The 23962-nt window shown below is 48.8% G+C and overlaps 1 protein-coding gene across 2 annotated transcripts in view; it reads right to left on the reverse strand.

Annotated features, from left to right (window-relative positions):
- MRTFA (myocardin related transcription factor A) overlaps nucleotides 1–23962 on the reverse strand; it is a 176145-nt gene that overhangs the window by 17900 nt on the left and 134283 nt on the right. For both annotated transcript variants that reach the window (XM_010805772.4, XM_005207445.5), the window contains 2 exons: nucleotides 21616–21681; nucleotides 609–664 (listed from right to left, as the gene is read on the reverse strand). In XM_010805772.4, coding sequence (XP_010804074.1) covers nucleotides 609–664; nucleotides 21616–21681 — 122 coding nt within the window. The remainder of the gene's footprint in view (nucleotides 1–608; nucleotides 665–21615; nucleotides 21682–23962) is intronic.

Below are 23962 nucleotides of genomic sequence, written 5' to 3' on the forward strand. Positions count from 1 at the left end.
AGTGCCGGGCCAAGATGGGGAAGCACGCTCTGGCCACTTCCCCATCTCCACCCACGCCAGGCAGCAGACTACCCCCCGAGGCCCCTGGGGGAACTGAAACCGAGGGGGACAGAGCAGCAAGCCAGGTGCGGCAGCGTGAGCCGGCGCCCAGGGGCCCAGCTTCTGCTTCCACAGCCTCCAGTGGACCCTGGCTGCTCAGGCAACAGGGAGGTCTCCAGGCCCACCTGGAGACATGCAAGCAGTGCAGCCACAGACACGGAGGGACCACCACTCAGCAAGCTTTCCCGTGGCCGGTGTTCATGTCCTAACAGCTACCAAAGGCCAAGTGGAATTCAAGTTTGGAAAATACCAGCGGTCTCCAAACCCAGAGGAGGCTGGCGCCCATGACACACCCTTGGATGTACCAGAGGAGGACACTCATTCTGATCACGGTCCAAACCTTCATGCTGGCAGACGCTGGGGTGGGATGAAGTGGAAAGGCAGAGCTTTCTGTTTAGGACTGTGAGGCTGGGGCTGACCCTGGGGCCGCGCCAGGCCAGACGGAAGATGGCAGCAGCACAGTGGGCTCTGACAGGGCTGGGGGGTCCCTGGGAAGAAAGACGCCTTACCCTGGCCCGCTCCAAGCTCCTTCTCTGCTCATGAAACGCAGCTGGACTTTTCAAAGCTGTTGGGAGAAGAAGCGTACAATAATTACATCAGAGTGAAGCACCGCGTCTACTGCTGCAGTTTACAGTGGAGAAGGCATCTTGAATTCAAGTTCACTTGAGCAGCACTATTCACATCGGCTGACGGGAAGGGCAAGGGGGCGCCTGAGTAAGTACACGTCTGTACGGCTCAGAGGCCCCATCACTACAATCCTGGTGATTTCATTCTCATGGGGAATAGTTACTGCTAAGGTGCACCCACGGAACGTAACCCTAACACAACCCTTACGGAGCCACCAACCCTGGAAGACGGGGACACAGAGTACCCCTGCAAGCCAGGCGCCCCCACTGTCCTCCTTTAACCTCATCAGGAATCACCACATGATCAGACGGTGTGACTGAGGCAGCTCAACCAAAAGGACGAAGGTCTACTTGGTGCCGTTTCCTTCTTCGGTTCAGCTGGTGTTAACAGTGCTGCTAAAATTAACCTGCATTTCATCTTGAAGGACTAAAACCTTCAGTGGGCTTGTATGGCTGACTGCGGTGCACACAACCAGCGGCTGACCAGAAGGCCCCTCTGGAGCCCCGTCAGGGACTCGGCACTATTCTGGGGCAACCACCCCACGGGCCACAGCTCGCCACTCGGCAAAGCATGCTGGGGGCAGGGAGACCAGAGTCGGACCCTCTACAAAGCAGCACTGCGAAGCCAGTTCAGCAAATGATGAGTGGGGATACCCTGAGCTTGAACAGGGAACGGCTGGCCTGGCTCACTTCAAGAAATTCACCAGACGGGGGTCAGTTTCAGTTCTGCCGCCCCACGGTTTCAGAGCAGCTGTGAGACGGTGTGGAAGGGGCTGCAGGCTGTGGTGGGAGAGCAGGGTGAGGAGACGCTAAAAGTAGCCAGAGCACAGACTTGACCCCATCCTGCTGGGGCCCCTGCCCCCCGCCGCCCCACCCCACCCCGGGCTGGGCCTCAACAGCAGCCAAACCAGAAGGAAGTGCCAAATGTCCCCGTAGTAATTTTTTAAAAGTTTTTAAATCTTAGGATAAAAAAGAAACCATCATTTTTGAAAGGTCAGCTGACAGCACCCTACCTCCTAAACAGCAGGGGGAGCTCTAGACTTAACAAATGATCTCTAAGGAAAACCAGCACACAGCCTCCCTCACCAAGCTCCCAGAGCCCACCCAGCTCTGGTCTGAAGGTCTGGGCATCTCTGCAGGCCAGCAGGCCAGCCTGCATCTGCTTCTGCTGAGTACAGCTGGCGCAAGTCCAGCATCAGCCTCCGAGAGCACTGCTGGGCGCGGGGTGACGGACAGCAGGGCACACACACAGCCCTTGCGGAGGACGGTAAGGACCGAGAAGCAGAGGGAAACTCAGTGTCCGCTGCCCCGCCCCCGCCTGTCCTTCTGCCTTCTCCTTCTCCACAGCTCATTGCCGTCTGACACTCCAGAGAGTCGCACCAGTATCTTTCTAATTTACTGCCAGCCAGCTCCCTCGGGCACGGCAGGGGCCCGTGTCCTCCTTTCCTCTCTGACGGTAACCCCAGCGCCGCCGAGGGCACCCAGCGCGTGGCTCATTTGGTGATCTACTGGCTATTCCACGTGGAATGGACATACAGTTGTACCCTGGTGACAGAAAACCGGAGGACTCTGTGAACTCTGAACTTTCCCTTGAGCAGCCAGGATTAAGCTCTCATCTGGGTTCAAAACCTCAGGGGTCCCCGACAGAAAATGAGGACGTCTGTGTTCCCGTCGCTGCTGGTTTGACGGGGGGATGACCTGCTCTCTGGGTCTCGTCTTCTTCTGCAGAGTGGACTCCGCCCACTTCTGAGAGTGACGGCGCTCTGGGGCCGGGGGCACCCCCACCGCCGCGGGTAGGGTGCTGCTGGCACCCTGCATGGTGATCTGGCTGAGCCCTGGGTTAGATCCCCACAGGGGCTAGTGAGTTTCTGCAGCAGTCTTGGTGCTGGACGCGCAAGAGCCTACTCTGCTGCCCACGGGGGCAGGCACACACCCAGTCTCTGGGCACCAGCTCACGCTGCACAGACCTTCCCGATGGGAAAGGCCCGTGTCACCCTCCGGCCCACCAGCACGTGTGGTCGGGAGTAGGGATGCACGTCAGGTGCAGCTGACTTCCTGCGTGGCTCCATCTTCGTGCTAGCGAGGTGCTGTGGTGGACACCATTCTGGACACTTTGAAGTGCTGTCCAGTCGAATGTTCCTAGTGACTCCATGTGGTGTGCAGTGTTGTTTTACAGCCGTGGGCAGGCTCAGAAACGGGAGGAAAGGCAGTGAGCGGCAGAGTAAGGTTCTCAACCCCATCCTCTCTCACCCTCAGGTTGGCGTTCTCTCTCCTCTGGGCTGGCTTCTTAATTTCTTCAGAAGGTGGAGAAGGATGACCCTGCTGGATGTGGAGGCAGGAAGGCTGAGAAGCAGGGCAGAGGGCAGGCGGTGTGGCAAGGCTGGCTTGACCACCGTGCTGAGCACAAATGCTGGGAGGGAGGCTCAGAGGAGGGGTGCAGTGACTGCAGGTCCCAGAGCCACGGTCAGAAAGATGAGCCCACATGAGGCTGAAAGCGCAGCCTCCAGCACCGATTCCAGGAGATAAGCCAGGAGGGGAACAAGAAGACCAGAGGAGCTCAGTAGTTGCTCAGAGCTTGAGCAAAAGAACCAGAAGTGAAGACCCCCGCAAAAAATTCAACACAATGATCACTGATCCCCAAAGACGGCTTCATTTTATGACATTATAATCTCACTGAATCTTAACCACCACGAGGCAGGTGCCACTCTTCCAGTTCTACACGTGAGGAAACCAACACTGCGGTGACCCGTGAGGCCGTTCACCGGGTACTGGACCCCAACCTGGGTGACAAGCGAGGACTGTCAGCCCCTGAAGAGCCCATTCTGCGCTCCCCATGTCTAATTCTGCTCTCTGAGAGCAAGTTCAGCGAATTCGAGCGCCACTTCCAGGAAGGCAAAGGAGGAGGCGATGGCCCCTCTCGTCGGGACTCCTAGAAGGCGCTTCTGAGGCCCGTTTGGGGATGCCTGGAGCTGAGTAGCCAGTGCTCTTGGAAGACTGGGGTACGTGGTGGAGAGGCCATCCCTGAACATGTCCGGCCAGCTTTGCTAGAAGCTGTGGCTGTGGAGGGTCGCCTAGTGAGGGGTAGGGGTGATAACACAAAGCCCTGGCCTTTCTTGATATGGGAGCAGGTGGCAGTGTCAAGCCATGATCACCACACGCTTGTCCACTAAGGAACGAGACACCAAGAAGCAGAGCAACACAGAAAATACATTACAAAGTTCAGGCCTCTACGAGTTGTGGAAAATCGCCAAAGACTCAAAAGTTAACCCGTAAGTGTGTGTCTGAGTCCGAGGGCGGTGTTCACCTTAGACTCGCGTCTTCCTGTGCCAGACTGCCTTAGTGGCTTTGCCCAAGGAGCCCAGGCACTGCTCACTTGGGACTTTTATTTTCCCAGAAACTCCAAGAAGGCAGTCTCTGAAAGAGACGTTCCACTCCCGAAACCAACGCAAGCCCAAGAACCGCGCACGGCTGTCCACAAGAACACACGTGCGTGGTGTCACTGGGCAGTGAAACGGGATTCTTCATTTCCATCTTCTCGAAACTGGTTTCCTGGGACGCTTGCACGGCTTTGTGTGGACACAGGGAGGACTGCAAACATGCACTGAAAGGAAACAGCAGCAAGGAAATCAAACGCGCGCAAGTGGCTAAGCGGTGCGGTGCTCCTGACCCCAGTTTTCGGCCCCGGCTGGCTCTAAGCACCAGCCATATACTGTGTTCCTTCTCTTCAGCGCCCATCTTCCTTCTCCCTGAACAGATCTGCTGCCTTAACTGAGGTCATTTGTGACCTAATAAGAGAAGAAACTGCTTCAATTTCCTTTCTCAAAGGAAAGGAGATTTCTGCTTCCCAGGGCCAGCTGGGTGCTGTGCTGGGAGCAGTTCTCAGGACACGGACCGAGTGCACAGAGGCGTGAGTGCAAGCAGCCTTCAGGACCTCCCCAGCAGGGGGCGCAGCGCTCTCCCACCACCAGCCCCAGACGCAGACAACGCAACGCCTCCTGCAAGCCACAGGGCACTTCTGGAAAAGCTTTTCAGCAAGAACGACAGCAACGAACGACCAAGACTCATTTCCTCACCACTGTCATTAAGGAATATTTATTAGGTGCCTGGGTCTGAATGTCACTTTATTAGGTGCTGACATAATAAACACAAAAATGATCGTTCCCATTCTCAGGAAGATACCATGCTAGAACTAAAGCTCACCACCGATGCTGTGTGCAGAGGAACTCAAAGGCTGCGATCACAGGACACCTCAGCGAGGTCAACAGAGTGTGACGGGCCAGGCAAGCCTGGGGGCTCTCTGTCCACGGCAGAAGCAGCAGCCCTGTGCACAGGCCATCAGTGGGGGCTGGTGTGTGTGGCAGTGGGGTGAGGGAATGGGGAGCAAACGTATTTAACACCTCAGGTGGGAAACGAGAGCCAGATCCATCCATCCATCTAATAAAGCATTCTTAAGCAGCTACTGTGCTAGTTACTAAGGACAAGGATGGACAGGATGGAGTCCCAGCCCTCTAAGGCAACTCACAGTCTGGTCAGAAAAAGACAAATAATGACACCATAAGAGAGAAGTATAGGTGCAGAAGTAACTGAAACGACATGAGACAGAAGAGGCAAAATTCTGCCTGAGGAAAGAAGTGTTTCAACTGTCCGGGTAGATTTACAGAGAAAACCCAAATGAAGGGAATAGAAATACCACATGCAGACAAGGAAGGGAGTGGGCCGGTCACCCGAGAGCACAGCAGCTTCACGGGACTACAAGTGGTCTGATGTGGCGGGTCGGGGGTGTTCATGTGGCGACCACAAGGCTTGGGGGGCCGGGGAGGGCCCAGCCCTTGAAGAACTCTAATGAGCCGTCGCAGGGCTGCATCAGGGGAGCTGAGAAGACATACTTTCCTGTACTCCTCCCACTGACTACAAATGAACACTCCAGACCTTATACAGTAGGTTCTCAAAGGTGGAGAGAAGGTGACAGACTGGCCAGGGACTTTGGAACCTGAAGGACACAGTGGTGGGTCCCTCATACATCCCAGACTTGGAGCTGACGAAGCCAGCAACCTGGAGATGCTGATGGAAGCGGACAAAAAAGCCCCAACAAAACCTACCCTCGCTAGCCACAGGACCAGGAAAAGGGCATCCCAGCAAGAGAGAGCTTAGACAATAATCAATCACTGTGAAAGCCCCACCCCTACCAGGAAAGGCCAAGGGGGAGTCCAGACTTCCAGCCCTCCACGGCTGTGATGAAGCATCCCAGTCCTCCTGCCACGGGGCATCGAAGGAGGCCGAGGAGGAAGCTGCCCCAACCCAAGGAGTAAGTGCAGACCATGTAGGGAGAACATCCCCGCTAGCAGTAAGGAGACCCCGTCCCCGCCGAGGGGACTGTCAGGGGAGGGCTGGTGAAGAGTCAGGACTTCCACCATTACAAGCTCACCTCCAACCCACAAAAACGTCTAACATCGTGTCATCCAAGCTTTGGAAGGGGAGGAAAAAGATGGATAGGAAAGGTACTTAAATAAATGGCTGAAAACTTCCCAAATTTGGCAAGAGACGTAAGCCTACACATTCAAGAAGCTGAGTAAATCCCAAACGAGTTAAAGTCAAAGAAATACATGCCAGGCAGTGGAAACAGTGTCAGACTTTATTTTTCTGGGCTCCAAAATCACTACAGATGGTGACTGCAGCCATGAAATTAAAAGACGCTTACTCCCTGGAAGGAAAGTTATGACCAACCTAGATAGCATATTCAAAAGCAGAGACATTACTTTGCCAACAAAGGTTCGTCTAGTCAAGGCTATGGTTTTTCCTGTGGTCATGTATGGATGTGAAAGTTGGACTGTGAAGAAGGCTGAGCGCCGAAGAATGGATGCTTTTGAACTGTGGTGTTGGAGAAGACTCTTGAGAGTCCCTTGGACTGCAAGGAGATCCAACCAGTCCATTCTGAAGGAGATCAGCCCTGGGATTTCTTTGGAGGGAATGACGCTAAAGCTGAAACTCCAGTACTCTGGCCACCTCATGCGAAGAGTTGACTCATTGGAAAAGACTCTGATGCTGGGAGGGATTGGGGGCAAGAGGAGAAGGGGACGACAGAGGATGAGATGGCTGGATGGCATCACTGACTCGATACACTTAAGTCTGAGTGAACTCCGGGAGTTGGTGATGGACAGGGAGGCCTGGCGTGCTGCGATTCATGGGGTCACAAAGAGTCGGACACAACTGAGCGACTGATCTGATACATCACAACTAAACTTCTGAAAGCTAAAACACAGGCAAAACCGTGAAAGCAGACAGAGGAGAGACAATCTGAATGAGAGCAGTTCTCTGCCTCATCAGAGGCCATGGAGGCCATCCCATCAACCATCCCACCACCCAGGCGAGGGGCGTGACCCAGTACACGAGGGGTGTGGACTTATTTCCAACTTGATGTTTTGTGTCAAAAATTAAGTGGACAAAAAAAGCTAAGTGAGGAGAAACACACCTAGTAACTGGTGGTGTATTCATTTCACCGTGCACGTCTGCACTCACAGGCTCCTCACTCTTCCCTGCACTAGCTGCTTTTAATTCTCAACTTTTCAAACTTACAGATCACTGAAAGGGCAAGGAATAACCAATCTTACAACTCTGACCCAGACTCGCCAGGCACGTTTCAGCCATATTTGTGTTCCTCTCCTGTGCACACGTGCACACACACACGGTTTTGCTGGTTTGTTGATGAAATCACTTGAAACTGAGCTGCAGTCAGTCGTCCCTTGGCATCTGCAGGTGACTGGCTCCGGGATCCCCCGTGGACACCAAAGCCCACGGACGCTCAAGCCCCTTACACAAAATGCACGTAACCTACGCACATCCCCATGTACTTTTTTATTACTTTTTAAAATTATTATGCTTTTACATGGTGAAAACTTTTATATCTGGAATTAGCCAGCTGGACTCAGTTTAGATGATGCCAATTCTGTTGGCAACATCCAAAGCATCACAGTCAGGAGCCAGTCGAACGTACGCCTTCTTCTCGCCATCAGGCCTGAGCAGAGTGTTGACCTCAGCCACGTCAGTGTCACAGAGCTTCTCCACAGCCTGTTTAACCTGGTGCTTGTTGGCCTTGACATCCACAGTGGATACCAGGGTGTTGTTGTCTTTTAATTTCTCCGTGGCTGACCCGGTGGTGAGGGGAGTTTGATGATGGCATGGTGGTCAGCTTTGTCTCTCCTGGGGCGCTCCTCCAGGGATATTTGGGCTGCCTCCCGAACTGCAGTGTTTTGGGCCGCTGGGAGGTGGGCAACTTCCGGATCTTCTTTTTTTTTTGCAGCTGTGGACACCTTTCAACGCTGCTTTCTTGACCTTCAAAGCCTTTGCTTTGGCTTCAGCTTTAGGAGGGGCAGGGGCTTCCTCCTTCACCTTCGGTGCCATCTTCATGAAGAGCCCCCATGTACTTTAAATCATCTCCACTTATGACCCCTAATACAAAGCGACTGCTATGCAAATAGTTTCCAGTGTATGGCCAATTCAAGTTTTGGTTTGGGGAACTTTCTGGGATTTTTTTCCCCAAATATTTTCAATCTGTGGTTGGTTGAATCCACCACCTGTAGATACAGAGTGATGGCTGCCAATCATAATATTTTATCCCTAAATTCTACATATGCATTTCTTAAGAATAAAGACATTCTCCTTTGTAACTAAAATATCTTTAGCACACCTCAGAAAATGAACATTATTCAATCATATAGTCTAAAGTACAGTCGGTGTCTGAATTTCAACTGCCCCTCACATGTCTTCTACAGCTGTTTGGATTTTCCCCCCGAATCCACCAAGATATAATCAAGAATCATGCACTACATTTAACTGTTTGCTACTCAGTCTCAATCTGAAACGGGACTCTTGCCTTTTTCACTTTTCCTGATGCTGACTTAAGTGTGTCTAAACCAGCTTGTCCTGTGGAAAGAATGTCATATAATCTGAATTTGGCTGCTTCCCCATGATTAGATTTAGGTTAAATGTTTTTGGCAGGAGGAGCACAGAGCTGAGTGTACTTTTCAGCATCAGCGACACACGCGATGCCGTGCTGCCCAACTGATGGCGGTGCTGAGTGTGAAAGGTGACCCCAGCTCTCTTCATTCCGAAGCAAGCATTCCCCCTCTGTAATTAATACGTAATCTATGGGGTAACACTTGGAGGCCTTGCGAAAATCCTGTTCCCTAAGCACTTCATGCTTTTAGCATCTATTGACAATACCTACCTGGAATCAGTTATTACGTTGAGAATCGCAAAATATTGAGAATTGCATTTTTACACGATCACTCTAGTAGAGATCAAGAGGCCATTTTTCAGGAGAAAAATATGGGGTGACCAAGTACATGGTCATGCCATCAATATTCCCAGAGAAAGGATACAGGGAGAATAAGCCTGGGGCATTACATAAGAGACTACGCTTACTGGGGGCCATGCTGGATGTGAGCTGATTGTGAGACATCCTCTCAAGAGATGTGCAAGTGGTGTGTGTGTGTGTGTGTGTGCATGCACACGTGTGTACATGTGTGTGTGTGCATGCATACGGCATCATCTAGGGATGATGTGATATATGTCATGGAGAGACGGAAGAAAACACTTCCCAGGATGAATCTTAAGAAAATCTTGGCATTTAAGCAGAAGTGATAAACAGAGCCCAGCAAAAGAACCTGAGAAGGCTCACAGGGGTGGGAGAAAGCAATGCAAAGCGGATACAGACACTAAGCTTCAAGAAAAAGAGATGCCGACAGTGGGCAGGTCAGACAAAACAAGGCTAGCCAAGTTTCCAGAGGATCATGATACTTAGGACAAGGCCAGCAGTCTCAGAGTGATGCCAGTGAGGTGTAGGGGCAGAAAGCCATTTTAACACATGGAGGAGGAGGAGAGGAGGACGTGGATTCCAGAGGTGTTGTCCTCCCAGACGTCACGACGTGCTAACACTCCCCATGCATGTTAACTGAGAGCCCGTGTGTCAGCTGGCGCTGGGATGTCCATGTTCTCATGGAGCTTACACTCCACTGAAGAATGAGGTGTCAGACATATAAACACCTACCACAGGAGGAAGCAATACAGGCTCTGAGGAATACAGAGCTGGGTATGGGTGACAGAGAGTGATGGGGCAGGGTTTATACACTGTGGTCAGGGATTCCTGGTGTGATGCTGCTGTGATGCCAGGGCTGAGACCCAGAGGAGGGGAATGAGCCCTGCAGGCAGGAGAGCAGCAAGCAGAGTGGCCTGGGGCAGAACCCACCGGGTGGCCAGGCTGGCAGAGCAGAGTGACCTGGAAGAGTGGGAGGAGATGCAGGAAAAGGGGAGCTGCACAGGGCCTTGGAGGACTCAGGACTTTGCTCTCTTCTCCAGGGGTACTAGAAAAAATGAAATGGAGAGAATAAATAAAGCGGGATTGTGCCCGTCAACCTTGCCATGGATAAAGTGGCTCCCAGGATCTGCTGCGAACAGTTTCTGTGTGTTTTCCCTGAGGTTTTCAAGATGGAAATGGCCTGATGTGAGCTCCTGAGTACCTGCTGTTTCCACACTTTATAAAGAAGAACTGACTTGAGTGGGGTCACATCCTAATCGGCTACAGAACGAAGACCAGGCTCTAGTTCTCCTGATGTCCAAATCCAGATCTTTTCGTGTGTGTCTATTTCCACATAAGCCAGGTAGGAGGAGGGTGGGAGTGGGTCAGAGGAAACATACTTCTCTGATTTTTTTTTTTTTTTAAGTTACCAAAAAGTAACCACCACCAGAGATTTTAATCTGCTCTTCTACATTTTGCTTTCCTGTCCTGGCTCTTCCTCTTGAGACAAACACCGCCTCGTCATTCACTCAAATACTGGCAACGGGACAGAGAGGAGGACTTCAGACGCGACCTCGGGCCATGTCAAGGGGCACACAGTTCCCCACCCCTCTCCCCATCAGACCTCTCTCAGAGGGCTCAACAGAGCAGAGGGAGTCGCTATATAATCAGATTTCCTCCAAAGTGAACTCTGCCATGTCCCATGGCCCCAGCACGGAAGTCTGTCACATGGGTCTGGGCAGCGCAGGAACTGCCCAACTCACCCCAGCCGTGGTGCAAGGCCACTCGGGCGGCAGCGAGGTGGGCTTTTCCCAGCACTGGAGACGAGGGGCACCAGCTGCCTGCGCTCAGGCACAATGCAACAACCTCAACTGTCTTGGGAGATCCATCACTGACTCCTGACTCAGGTGGACGGGGCTACCCTCCACTCCAGGACTCCTGCGGAGAGGTGAACAGCAGCATTCTATGCCATCAAGGGGAGCGAGGCCCTCGACCCTTGTCCAGTGTTTCCCCAAGTGGGGTTCCAGAAGTCTAGGAGGGTACTTGCTTAGGAAGTCTTGGAGGGTAAGAATCTAACGCAGATTTCTGAGCTTCAAGAATTTTAATCTTTAATAAAAGCTCTTCGAGGAGGCTGGTGCCAGTAAAATGTGAAAACCCCTGTCTCCCTAGTCCAGAAGGCAGGAGAGGTGACACTGCAGATGAGAAAAAAAGAGTTTTACTTGCTCACTCCCCACCACCGGGGGCTACGTGACTACGCAGCATGCCGAGTCAGGTCTGGGTAACTTTTCTAAACAGCTAACTCAGAACTGCGTCTCTGCTGGCGGTGCAGGTACCCACAGACTGGCGGAGGTGAATCTCCTGAGCCCTTTCAGGTCAGTGTTTCAACCTGCAAAGTACGTATTTCTGAGAGTCAACGCATCGGGGGCTGTTTGCCCGTTTGCCGTTTTCCTCACACCCTGATGAGGGCCTGCTTCAGCCAGGATGGACTCCATATGCTGCTGCTGGGACTGGCCTGGCAATCCCACTCCATGGAAGGCAGCTCCAGAAACGCGGCCCTTGCTCTAGAGCGAGTGGGTGGGGAGCTCGGAGGCTGCTGTGTCACTGGGTTCACAACACCATTAGGGCAACAGTTTTCCCTGGGACTCCATATCCAGGCAGAGCAGGGGCTCTTAACCTGGGGCACGCTGTACTACTTTGGATCATCTGTGAATCCCTGGAAATTGTGTGCTGAGGTCTGGGTTACTTGCCTGGGAAACCGTCTAGTGAGAGGACATGCAAGATTTCCCAAGGAGCATCAATGGCACCAAAAAAAAAAAAATCCAGAACCTCTGATTTAACTAAGAGTTGTTGAGACAGAGAAGAGACGCCCACGGCCTCCAAGCCAGCATACAGGAGCAGCAACTTGGAAGCAACTTTAATAGATGGCTTAAAAATGATGGAGTTACTTTCACATATACCCTCCCCACTAACTTTCACTTTCCCCGCCAACCCTGGTTCTTGATCTGACACTGTTTTCAATTTTTAATATTTACAAATTTGACATTTTGGTGAGCTTACATCAGGCCATCACCATTAGATTCCACTATCAGTAAGAATCATTAGACTGTGACCTTCAGGAATCAGCCTGGGGTTTGGAGCCAGAAGACCCGGACTGGATTCACCTCTGTCTTCCACTGGTGCTGTGACCTCAGGCAAGGCCTCTGATCCTCTGCTCTTTGGTATCCTCATCCACAAAATGGCAACTACACAAACCCCTGCGGCAGTGGTTCTCAGCATCACTGTGAAAGTGCTCCACCACCTGCTGGAAGCTCTGCTTAATAAGCTTCTGGCATTGTTACTGTTTTAAACTTTTTTTTTTTTTTTCCTGTGCCATTCTACTTCTGAAGAGAACGTGTGGGTGTGGAGTCAAATGCTGAGAGCTAACTGGGGCTGACTTCCATTTTTTGTCTTTCTGTTTTTATCTGTCATGCCAAAGTGCCTACAAAAATAACCAGCAATAATGATATTAACCAAAGAGCTGGGTCGACAGTCCAGGGACTGGCCATGACAATGAAAACCAGAACTAAGTCCAGGAGAGTCAAAGAAAAAGCTTTGGTGATGGGCTATGGGGAAAGATCACACACTCCAGGGCAAGCAAGGATCCCCACTAACAGGCAGAAAACGTGCTCCGCACACATCCTGTTTTGGTAGCAGGCTGGCCAACCACCCCTGTTTCGGCACTTGGGCTGTCACCCCACCCAAACCAGCAGGGGAGCCAACTACCAAGAACGAAGGTTAAAAACGGAGGCTCAAGGATGCGCAGCTTTTCCTTTTCAGAAGTGCAAGGTGCTCCCGGGTCTTCAACCTTGACCCCACTGACGGGCAAAAGACTTGAGACTGGGAGGTAAAAGGCATCACACAATTCTGCATGGCATGAATACCAACAGGTACAGTGAATTTCAAAAGCTTAAAATGTGAGGGGTCAAACATTCTGAACTTGGCCTTCCAAGTCTGTCTTTGGCCTACAGGCCAGGCCTGTTTGTATCCAGTCTTCACACCACAGCCCAGCCTAGCGCTCCAGATCAGTCCGTCATTCCAGTACACAGTCCATGCTGCAGCACACACAGACATACCTTTTTGAAGCCCCATAACCAAAATGTCTAGGTCACCTGTTAAATACAAGCTCTGAATCACCTCCACTCCTCTGCAAATAACCTCCCATTAGGCTGAAGGATTTTAAATCACCACCATCATCAGATATCCATCAGGGCTCCCCTGAATGCATAATTCTTTAGGATTTCATTGTTTAAGAAAAGTTAGTACGTAGCTTCAACAAGTGACTTAAACTCCTTCACTATCTTGAAAAGATATGGCAAAGTATCTCAGATACTATCTTTAAAAGCATCTCAGATACTTCCGGGAGAAGGCAATGGCACCCCACTCCAGTATTCTTGCCTGGAAAATCCCATGGATGGAGGAGCCTGGTAGGCTGTAGTCCATGGGGTTGCTAAGAGTCGGACATGACTGAGCAACTTCACTTTCACTTTTCACTTTCATGCATTGGAGAAGGAAATGGCAACCCACTCCAGTGTTCTTGCCTGGAGAATCCCAGGGATGGGGGAGCCTGGGGGCTTCCGTCTATAGGGTCGCACAGAGTCGGACACGACTGAAGCGACTTAGCAGCAGCAGCAGCCGAAGCAGATACTTCCAGAACTATTAAATGAAAGTGAATACCTATTATACATTTTAGGTATTAAAGTGTATCAAGAACCTGTATCAGGAAGACTACTTCTGACGGTCTGTCCAAGACAGCTCCCTGTTGGATTCCTCCTCAGATTCAACAAGGAAAATGCATGGAACATACAACTCATTCTAGAGCTATTTTAGGATTTGATAGCAACTGGACAAGGAGGCAGTTCCGTGCTAGTCACTGACCCCTGACGTAGGAACACACACTGCTGGTGACCTACAGCAGCAGGAAGAGAGATGAGAAGGCTGCTACCTCTCAGAAAGTGAAGTCGCTCAGTCGTGTCCGACTCTTTGCGACCCCATGGACGGTAGCCTACCAGGCTCCGCCATCCATGGGATTTTCCAGGCAAGAATACTGGAGTGGGCTCCCATTTCCTTCTCCAGGACCTCTCAGAAAAGCAACATCAAATGGCAGGGAGCGACATGCCCAGCTGGTCTTCTCCTGAGATGAAAGAGAAGATTCCTGAGCCCATATGGTAACACAGTCTTCCCTCAGCTTCAAATCCAGGGATCAGGTTAGCCCCGATCCTGGAACACACGCTTGACCGTGGCGTTTCTCAAATGTCCTGTAAACCTAGGATCCAACTAGAGTTAAATGGTCTCACTCCTGAGCTGAGGATACAGCATCTCAGATAGGCAGAGTTCTCTGCTTTAAAAAAAAAAAAGTAATGTTGTACATCTGAAACAAACATCACGTATACCAGCCATATCTCAATTAAAAAGAAAAGGCAGAAATAAACTAGCTCTTTCACTCAAAGATACCTATGTATCTGAAAGAGCCAACGGGACCACACTAAAAGCTGTGAGAGTGAGCCCCTGAGAAGCACAGGCCCGGGGTCCCCACCTGGGCTGGAGCCGGGTGCAAACTGCAGGCTTTGGAGGAGGTCTTTTTCTGAGCTCTTACTGGAAAGGGGTGCAGGTCAATCCTGTTCAGACTTTTCTGGCTCACAGGGAGAGCTATTCTGAGATGACCACACAGAGCTTCTGTGACTCCCAAGTGGACTGGAGCACACAGGCAAGGGCCGAGGCCCAGGGGAGAGCCCGCTCTCACCCAAACGCATCAGCTACGCAAGATCCTCTCAGAAAGAATGCCTCGCACACACTAACACTTCACTTCAAATCAAAACAAACAACATTTCCTTTCAGCCTACAATTCTGTCATCTTCCATCTTTACAAGTTTTTTAAAAAGCGAGCAATTTGTCTGCAAACTAGACCCTCATCTGCACTGGAATCACCACTGGGTCCCCGCTGGTGAACATTTCAGTCTCTTGGCAAGCTGCCCAGAAATTAAAAATATATACATTATTTCCAACCTATCCACTTACATGTTTTAAGAGAGATTAAAAAAAAAAAAATTACCATGAAGAGGGCACGCTAATAAAAAGAGTCGTCCTGTTAATATTCAACCAAAAGGGGAGCAACCTTAACAGAGTACCATGTGTGGCTAGTGGTTCTCTGACTCTCAACGATTTTCAGCAAATTGCTCTTATTTTATTGGCTGTGCCTCAAGGCACATGGGATCTTACTTCCCCAAACAGGGATCAAATCCAGGCCCCTACAGTGGAACTGCAGAGTCTTCCTCTAGGGAAGTCCCTCAGCAAATGTTTTTTAATCCAAAAGTAGAGAGGAAAGTGAAATTAAGGAGAATTTTGTTTACTGAAGGACAGTTCCTGTGTCCAAACACTGGTTTTCACAGAAGTTAATGAGCTATATATATTAAAAGCTACTTTCAGATACCCAAATGGCAGATCCAAGCGAAAGCTCCACTCACTGCAAATAATACGGCCCGTATCTCAAAAGTAGGAACAACACATCATCTCATTTATCTCCAAAATTAACTGTGGGGTAGAGAAGCATTTTATTTTTTTCACGTATCTTATTGAAGTATAGTTGATTGACAATGTTGTGTTGTCTGGTGTGGAGCAAAGTGAATCAGTTATACACATATATATAATAGCTTACATCTGCCAATCCCAAACTCCCAGTCCATCTGTTCCTCGCCTCCCCGCTCCTTGGCAACCACAGGCCGTTGTCTACATCTGTGAGTCTGTTTGTTTCATTTGTGTCATGCTTCAGATTCCACAGAAAGTGACATCATATGGTATTTGCCTTTCTCTTTCTGACTTATTCTACTTAGTACGATAATCTCTAGGTTCATTAGTGTTGCTACAAAAGGCATCACTTCGTTCTTTTTTGTGGCTGAGTAGTATTCCAGGGTGTGTGCAGAATATCTTCTTTATCCATGTATCTGTTGATGGACATTTAAGGTTTTTTCCATGTTCAGATAAGAATTTTACAAAAGTAGAATTTGAATTCAGAAAAGTGAAATGAGTTGTCCAAAGTCACCTTGTTTCTAAGTGGCCGAATAAAGCCTAAAATCCTATTGTCTAATACTACAGCCACCACCCACATGTGACCATTTAAATTAATTAAAATTACATTAAAAAATTCAGTTCTTCACTCAAGCTAGCCACATTTAAGTGCTCAGGAGTACCTGTGGGTAGCGGCTAGTGTCACAGAATACTTCTACCAACACTGAAAGTGCCACTGGACAGGGCTGGTTTTGGGGGGGCTAGTTCTTTAGAATTCATGGAAACTTGGGGAAAAGATGCCATGGATCTCAGTATTTAATAAAGATGGACTGAGAGTTACAAAGTTAAATCACAGCTCCTTTCTTATTACAAGAAATTTTGAGGCCTGAGGTTGGTTTATCTTCTCAGGGGTTATGAACACCAAGAGTTATTTTTAAAAGAGCTTCACCAAAATGGATTTTATCCATATGTACTCAGGAAAGAGAATCTTGAAACAAGGTTTATATACCTTTGATGAAGAATAATATAAGGAATAATTCCCAAGTTACAAATAACAAAAATATTATTATTAAGAAGAAATTCAGCTACAGAGGAAAAGAGATCATAATAATTAACCCTGACACTTTCAGCCATTAAATAATCTTTTGTCAGAGTTTAGAAGAAATTTCTTCCTGGTACAGAGACTGCTATAGTCAGATGAACAGGAGATTTTCAGCTGACGTGGGACCCAGTAAAATGCCAGCTTAAGCAACTGGGTCTCTGTGCAGCACTTGGCCAACGCCAACAAGCTGAAGCTTGTCAAAGGGGTCGAACTACAGAACTGAAGGGTCAGGAGTCAAGATGTGGTAAAGCTTATTAAAAACAGCTGCAGGAACTCCATCACACGAGACCATTTTTTTCCAGTTTCAATGTGAGAACATGGGGCCTACCAGCAGAGCCACAAACCAATCAAACGCACTGACCACTGGTTCACTTTCTCACCCAGCAGCAAGGCTGAGTGCCTCTCAGGGCCCAGGCTGATTGAGAGGCTTCTGGATCGACCCCGGCTGCCCTGAGTTGTGATGCCTTCATACTGTGTGTGTTTTCTCCCAACAATTCAGAAGAAAGTGTCACCAGGGGCAGTGGCTAGGTGCGCAGAAACACCATTTAAAATGAAAAACAAAACAAAACAAACAAACAAAAAAAAACTCACCCAAGAAATACAGAGGGAAGTCCCTAACCTATTGGATATACAGACGATTTCCTCACGGGTTTGCCGAGGTACCGAGGCTTTGCTCCCATATGCATACGGGGCAGTAATGAACTGGTGGGGGAACCGAGGCATCAGAAAAGTGACCTCTGCTTTTCTTCAAGGGCTCACAGGACAGTAACAGGAGGCTGAGAGGGAAGGACAAATGAGGCTCTTCTCTCATATCTAGGAAGATTACAGGAAATTTATCTGTCATTTGTTTGGGTCAGGAGAACGTCCATGTTCTCCTTTAAAAGGTTGTTCCTCTGCAGCAGCCCTGACTGCCAGAATATTTTTCTTAGTTTTCACCTTAACTTTCTGGCTTGTACAACTTCAAATGTCAGAGAGAAAGGCTGTGGGGAAAACTCTGTTTGGAAACAAAGTGAACCACACAGGACCCACCTCTTCTATGACTTTTCATCTGAAACACAGAGGCATTCCTTAATTTCTGGACTTGAACACCAGCTTCCTATCTGTGCCATTTCTCCTGTTCCCTCAAGATATGCAGAGCTTCAGACATCAGGAAAGAAAGCATAGGACCTAGAATATGTAATTCTTTGCTATCTGGCACTCTGCACTTGGTACGGTTTAAGTAGTGTTAAATTTGAGACACAGGTTTACATGATGAGAATGAGGGATTCTGAGAAATGACCCTATTTAAAAACACATTAGAAACCACAAACTTCTAGACCCCATAGTTCAGATGCCATGAGCAGAGCATATCAAGCAGTAGAAAGAGGTGTATGGGAATTGAGAGGCTCTTAGTGAAGTTGCTCAGTCGTGTCTGACTCTTTGCGACCCCATAGACTGTAGCCTACCAGGCTCCTCTGTCCATGGGATTTTCCAGGCAACAGTACTGGAGTGGGTTGCCATTTCCTTCTCCAAGAGATCTTCCCAACCCATGGCTCGAATCTGGGTCTCCCGCATTGTAGACAGACGCTTTACCGTCTGGGCCACCAGGGAAGTCCTTAAATCCCCTGAAATCTATGGGAAGGCCACTGCCCAACTTTGAACAATACGCAAAACTACCAACAACCCTGAAGGCAGGGCAGCCACTGAAAACATCGTGCCTTGCAGACATGATGTCCAGACTGGAAGCCAGAGACCCCTGTGGGAGCTGTGGGAATGCTCTGTGAAACAAGGTGGGTGGGTTTTTCTTCCCAGAGCTACAGAAGATCGGGACGAGATGAATTGGATAAAAGACATAAACAGAAACTGATGAGGCAGAACACGGCCATGACTACACTGCTCCTTTCCCCTGGTGTGAGGGTCTTTAACGACTTTCATAAGTTGTACAGGTAACTTAAACATAAAGGCACTTTTCAGAAACTCCTCAGGCCAGCGAGATGGAAGTGAAACAGGCACTTCAAACCAGACGCTATCTTTCCAGATCGCCCAGTCTTCAATAACCAACAAATTGCTGATCAGTTACGATTTGCCCCCAGCACTACTCACATTTTCTTTTGAAAGACGTGAGCAAAGGATGACCATGGAATTGGTGGGGGTGTCAGGGAGGCAGAGAATGTCCCAGATTATAACAGGAGTTACGGTAGTGGCGAGGGGCTGGGGTGAGGAAGTGGGGTTACTCAGAGGGTGAGGGGCTGGGAACCTCATCTTTGGGAACTCTGGGCCCCGTCTGCACCTCAGTTGGTAAGCTGAGGAGCAGGGCACTTCACACCTGGAGCTTTTCCTAGGCCTCAACACTCCCTCTCTCACAATCTGAGAGTTTGCTACCTACTTTCTTCACTGGAAAAGCTGAAAAACAAGCTGTGCCCATCGTTGAAGGTGGCTTGTGTTACAAGGGAAAACGCAATATTCTCACAGAAGCAGGGCGTTTCTATTCCTATAGGAAGGGCAGTTACTCTCACTTCACAGATGCAGAGAACCACCCAAGGTACACAATTAGACACTTAGAATATTTTCGAATCTGAGCTCCTGGGAGAACAGGAGTGTTGTTTCAAATTCCATGCCCAGAATTCCAACAAGTTTGCAGTTAAGTAGTATCTGTTTCTGTCTGTCTTTCATTCTCTCTTTCTCTCTCATACACATACCATTTTACAATTGGCTGTCTTCATTCATTCATTCATTCAGTGCCAGGTACTGGGGGCAGAAATATAAATAAGATATCTCCTCAAGGAGCTCACAGTCTAACTGGAGAGACAAACATCTAAGCAGATAACTGCAATATTCAAGCATCGTTTGTCTTAACAGCACAGAATACTGTAAGAAATGCGACACAATAAATCCTACTAAGCAGTTATCTCCAGTAGTCCCTGGTATCAAATGAAAGGCTGCAAAAAAAATGTAAGGCCCTCATCCTCTGAGTGGTTTTTAGATCCTGAACATACTACAGATTCTGAGAAGCAGCACTATGTTCCCAGAACTAGTACTGTAATCAGAGTCAGCACCCCACAGATCAGCACTGAACTGCTCTTTATGTTGTGTATGGGCAAATCCTACCACCCAGATAAACTGTTAAGTGTCTTAAGGGCAGGTCCCATGCTGAATATTTCTTTAATCTCTAGAGCACCTAGAATTATCACAAGCAAAAAGCAGACCCTAAACACAGGATGTCCTTGGCGAAAGGGACAATGAGACTGACACGGGGTGACTTGTTCCTCTACAAGGTTTGGAGACTGGCAGATTTGGAGTGTTTTATAAAAGCACACCACCACTCTACCTGAGCACATTAACAGACCCACACTTTAAGGACAAGAGTCCTTCACTGCAAGGTCAGAGGAGACAGCATGTGGGCAAATGGTTTGGTAGTTAACTGTAATTTTAAAAAAAATAAACTTGAGACTTGAATCTCCTGGCTGATGCTTAGGACAGAAACAGACCTCAGGATCTTTATACGTGCTATGAAGTTCCAGCTCTTAGAAATGGATCTGACATCCCCACGAGGTCAATCAGATCCTGTCTTCACTTACTTGAAAGTCTTCAATGGCTTCCCATTGCAGTCAGAGTAGAATCTACCTCCTCCGTGCGGTTGACAGGGCTCCAGTTCTGGCCCCGCCCAGCCTGCCTATCTTAGCTGGCCCTCACTCTGCCCTCACTCAGTAGGCCCAGCAACCATGGCTTCCTTGATGTGTTCAAACATGCCAGGCTCTTAACTGCGCTGGGCCCTCAGACTTGCTTTCCCTTCTTCCTGGGCCCTCTTCCTGCTTCTGAATGACTGACCCCAACTAACCCTTCAGATCTCAGCTCAGATATTTCCTTCTCGAGGAGGCCTTTCTTGACCAACTTCTTCAAAGTGATCCCCTCTCATCCCTGTTATCTGTTACTATGCCAACCGGTTACATTCACTTCAGAGCACTTACCATGTTCTGAAGCTACGGTGTTAGTGTACTTGTCTCCCTGTTTGTTATGTTATCAGTCTACTTAGTAAGTGCAAAACTCCTGAGAGCAGGAGCTGGGTTTATCTTGCTGCATCAGCAGGCACATACCAGTTAGCCAAATACTGTGAATGAATGAGTGAGTGAGAACTAGCAAGATACAGCGGCAGCAGGTTAGCAGGCACTGAGTTAAGGTTTAAAAAATTAAAACATCAGTCCTTCCACTATGAAGCTGGAAGTGGTAAATGATATATAAATTTTTATTTCATTCAGCTGTGCCCAAGTAGCAGGAACACACAAAGATAAAAAAACGAAGAGGGAGAGCCTAAGCTCTCCACAGATGACTCAAAAAGAAATGTCAAAAAGAGCAAAACCCTGCTGGTGTCAGCTTCCGCTTGTTTTATAAGGCTGCTGGTATTAAAGGCAAATTTTCTTACTTTGAATAGATTCCAAGATGGGTTTTATTTCTCCCGAGTGATGCGGTTCTGCACCGAGCCCCGCCCTACAATACCCCATCAATGACTCCAGTTACACCAGGCTAGGGTATGTGAGGCTCTCACTCTAAACAAAACTGGGGCTGACTTGGAATACTAGGTGGGAAAGGGCCATCCCTCCCCAAGCACCCCAACATTCAGGCTAAACACACGAGGGGAGAGCGCTCCCTCACAGAACCCCAGCTCACGATCTGTTCCTCCTACAAAGGGAAGTGGCACAGGGCGGAGAAACCCTTTTAAAGGTGCAGCTCACAAGCTAAGGGTGATTCAATGGCACCCATAAGCCGAATGCTGTTTTTCTGAACTTGATCAATGAGCACAGGTCTCTTAACCATGGCCAAGTGAGAGGCCCTGAACTTGGGAAAGTGTGACAAAGAAAGGAGCGAAAAACGAGCCCGGTGGCCCTGTTTTCTGTTAGGTGCTTCCCGTGGCACACTGGGTACACACACCGAGTCCCCAGAGCACCTCCGTCAGGGGCTGAGAGGCAGGGGGTACTTACGCGGCATGATCCCTTGGCTCACCAGCTCCTCCCGAGTCCGGCGCTGCTGGAGCTTCAACTGCAGCACTGCAGGGCAGCAGAGAGAGAGGGGAGATGAAGGCTCAGGCAGCTGTTCCACCACAAAAGACACATTTTCAAATGCACAGAAAGCCTCGACACACAAGGGTGTAGTGTGAAACAAGGATCCCCGGTAACTGTGGCTGTAATTGCAGAAGTGGCCTGATACAGCAGGGCTTCCGTATTCTGCTGTGGGCGGCGAGAGGAAGTTGCGAAGGGTCTTGCAGGGCGATAACAATCCACAAAGTACCAGAGTCTTGCCTATTGCTCAAAACCTCCTACAACAAACACTGTGTCCTCCTCCAGGACTGAAAAAACACAAATTCTTAACTCAAAGAAAACATAATGAGGACCACTGCCCAGCAGAAAAGGCTTTTTCTAGCTGCTCTACGCCTTCCTCCTGGTGGTAAATGTTTATCACAGTTAAGTGTAGTGAGTTACAGATCAGGGAGTATTGGTTATTTGTAAAATCTTCTTTTTTGGATCTAAAAATTATACCTGTTTTCACCAAGCAATGCACTTCCCTCGGCCAGAAACTATTTTCCCATTAAGACAACTCTTCTCTGCCTCTTCCTCTGCACTTTGAGCCTTCTGTTGACGTGAAACACAAAGCTAGGTGATTCAAAGCACATCCGGGCCAGGGGAGGGTGATGAGGGGGTTTTCTCCTATTTCTACTCTGGCAACACCACCTGATGTAACAAGTTAATAGGAATTTTTTAGAGTTAAAAGCCAATTATCTTTATTTCAAATGTGAGTGAAACCTAAAGGTATTATTACCACTGCACACCATGCGGAATGACAAAGGCCTCCAATCAGAAGCGAAGTGAGAACATGTTCGGAAAAGGAAGATTGAGAGGATCTCACTGGCCAAGGGAAGTTCCTTTCTGTGATAAGTCTTCATTCTAAGGTCCTGCAAGTCCCATCTGAGGGCGACCTGTATCTATGTGGAATTGCATTACCCTAACGTCTGTCTTCCCCATCCACAAAGCAGTTTTAAGACGGCCTCCCCAGATGGCAGACCTGTAACCAGTCTCCTGACCACCTTCAAACCCAGCAGGTCCAAAACCTACTGCTTGTGCCTAGTCGCTCAGTCCTATCCGACTCTTTGTGACTCACTGGACTGCAGCCCGCCAGGCTCCTCTGTCCATGGGATTTTTCAGGCAAGAATACTGGAGTGGGTTGCCGTTTCTTTCTCCAGGGGATCTTCCCAGACCCTGGGATGGAACCTGTATCTCCAGTGTCTTCTGCATTGCAGGTAGATTCTTTACCTGCTGAGCCATCTCTTCCCCACCCAACTCCTCAAATCTAATCAACATTCCATCCTTTTTCTCTTTAATGGTATCACCATCCTCCTCCCCAGTACTAACACTAAAATTTTTAAGCCAACTTCAACTCTGCTACCTCCTTACACTCCTATTTTATCAAGTTTACTGCATCTTCTCATGCTGCAGTGATAGCACTGGATCTTCCCAACCCAGGGATTGAACCCCAGTCTCCTGCATTATAGACAGATTCTTACCATCTGAGCCACCAGGGAAGCCCTCACCCATTCTAAGTCACCACAATCCGGATTGTCCAATTACTCACAATTCACTTCACCTGGAAATGCCCACCTCATCACTTCTTCACCTGACCTTCCCAACTGAGAATTACTCCAGGCCTCCGATGAACTACCTTGTATCTGTTATAAAAAGTATAGAGATATTTTGCCCTGTGTAATACTTACCCCCAAATAATGTAAACTCCTGGAGGACAGGGAATGTATCTTATTAATCTATGATGCTCTCCCAACCAATAGTACTCAATACACAGTAGGTATTTGACAATTTGTTTCTTAAATTGAACTGCATCTCTAAATGATGATACATACAGTCAGAGAAATCTAAATAGGAGGGTATTATTATCATTTACAAATTAACACTGTTAAAATTAAGAAAGCCTTGCAGAATAAAAGATAAAAGTGGCAACAGTCACACTAATAGCTAACACTGATAGAACCAATGGACAGAACAGGTATTATTATCCTACTTTACAGGCAAGGAAAATGAGGCCCAGAGAGATTAAGTAATTTCCCTAAGGTTATCCACTAATAGAGGTACAACAGGTTCGGAACTCAAGCATTCTGATTCCAGAACCTGGGCTCCCCACTTCTCTGTTTCTCCAGGGTCTCCTGAAAGCCTGTGCTGCTAAGATAACAGGCCCGGAATGTGATTGCCTGGGTTCATTCTGTGCCAAGACAGACAAAGGGGCTGAGGGACATAGATGATTCAGGCCAGGGACAAAGAAGTC

This window comes from Bos taurus, chromosome 5 (genome assembly GCF_002263795.3).
Source record: "Bos taurus isolate L1 Dominette 01449 registration number 42190680 breed Hereford chromosome 5, ARS-UCD2.0, whole genome shotgun sequence".
In the NCBI taxonomy this organism is placed as follows: Eukaryota; Metazoa; Chordata; class Mammalia; order Artiodactyla; family Bovidae; genus Bos; species Bos taurus.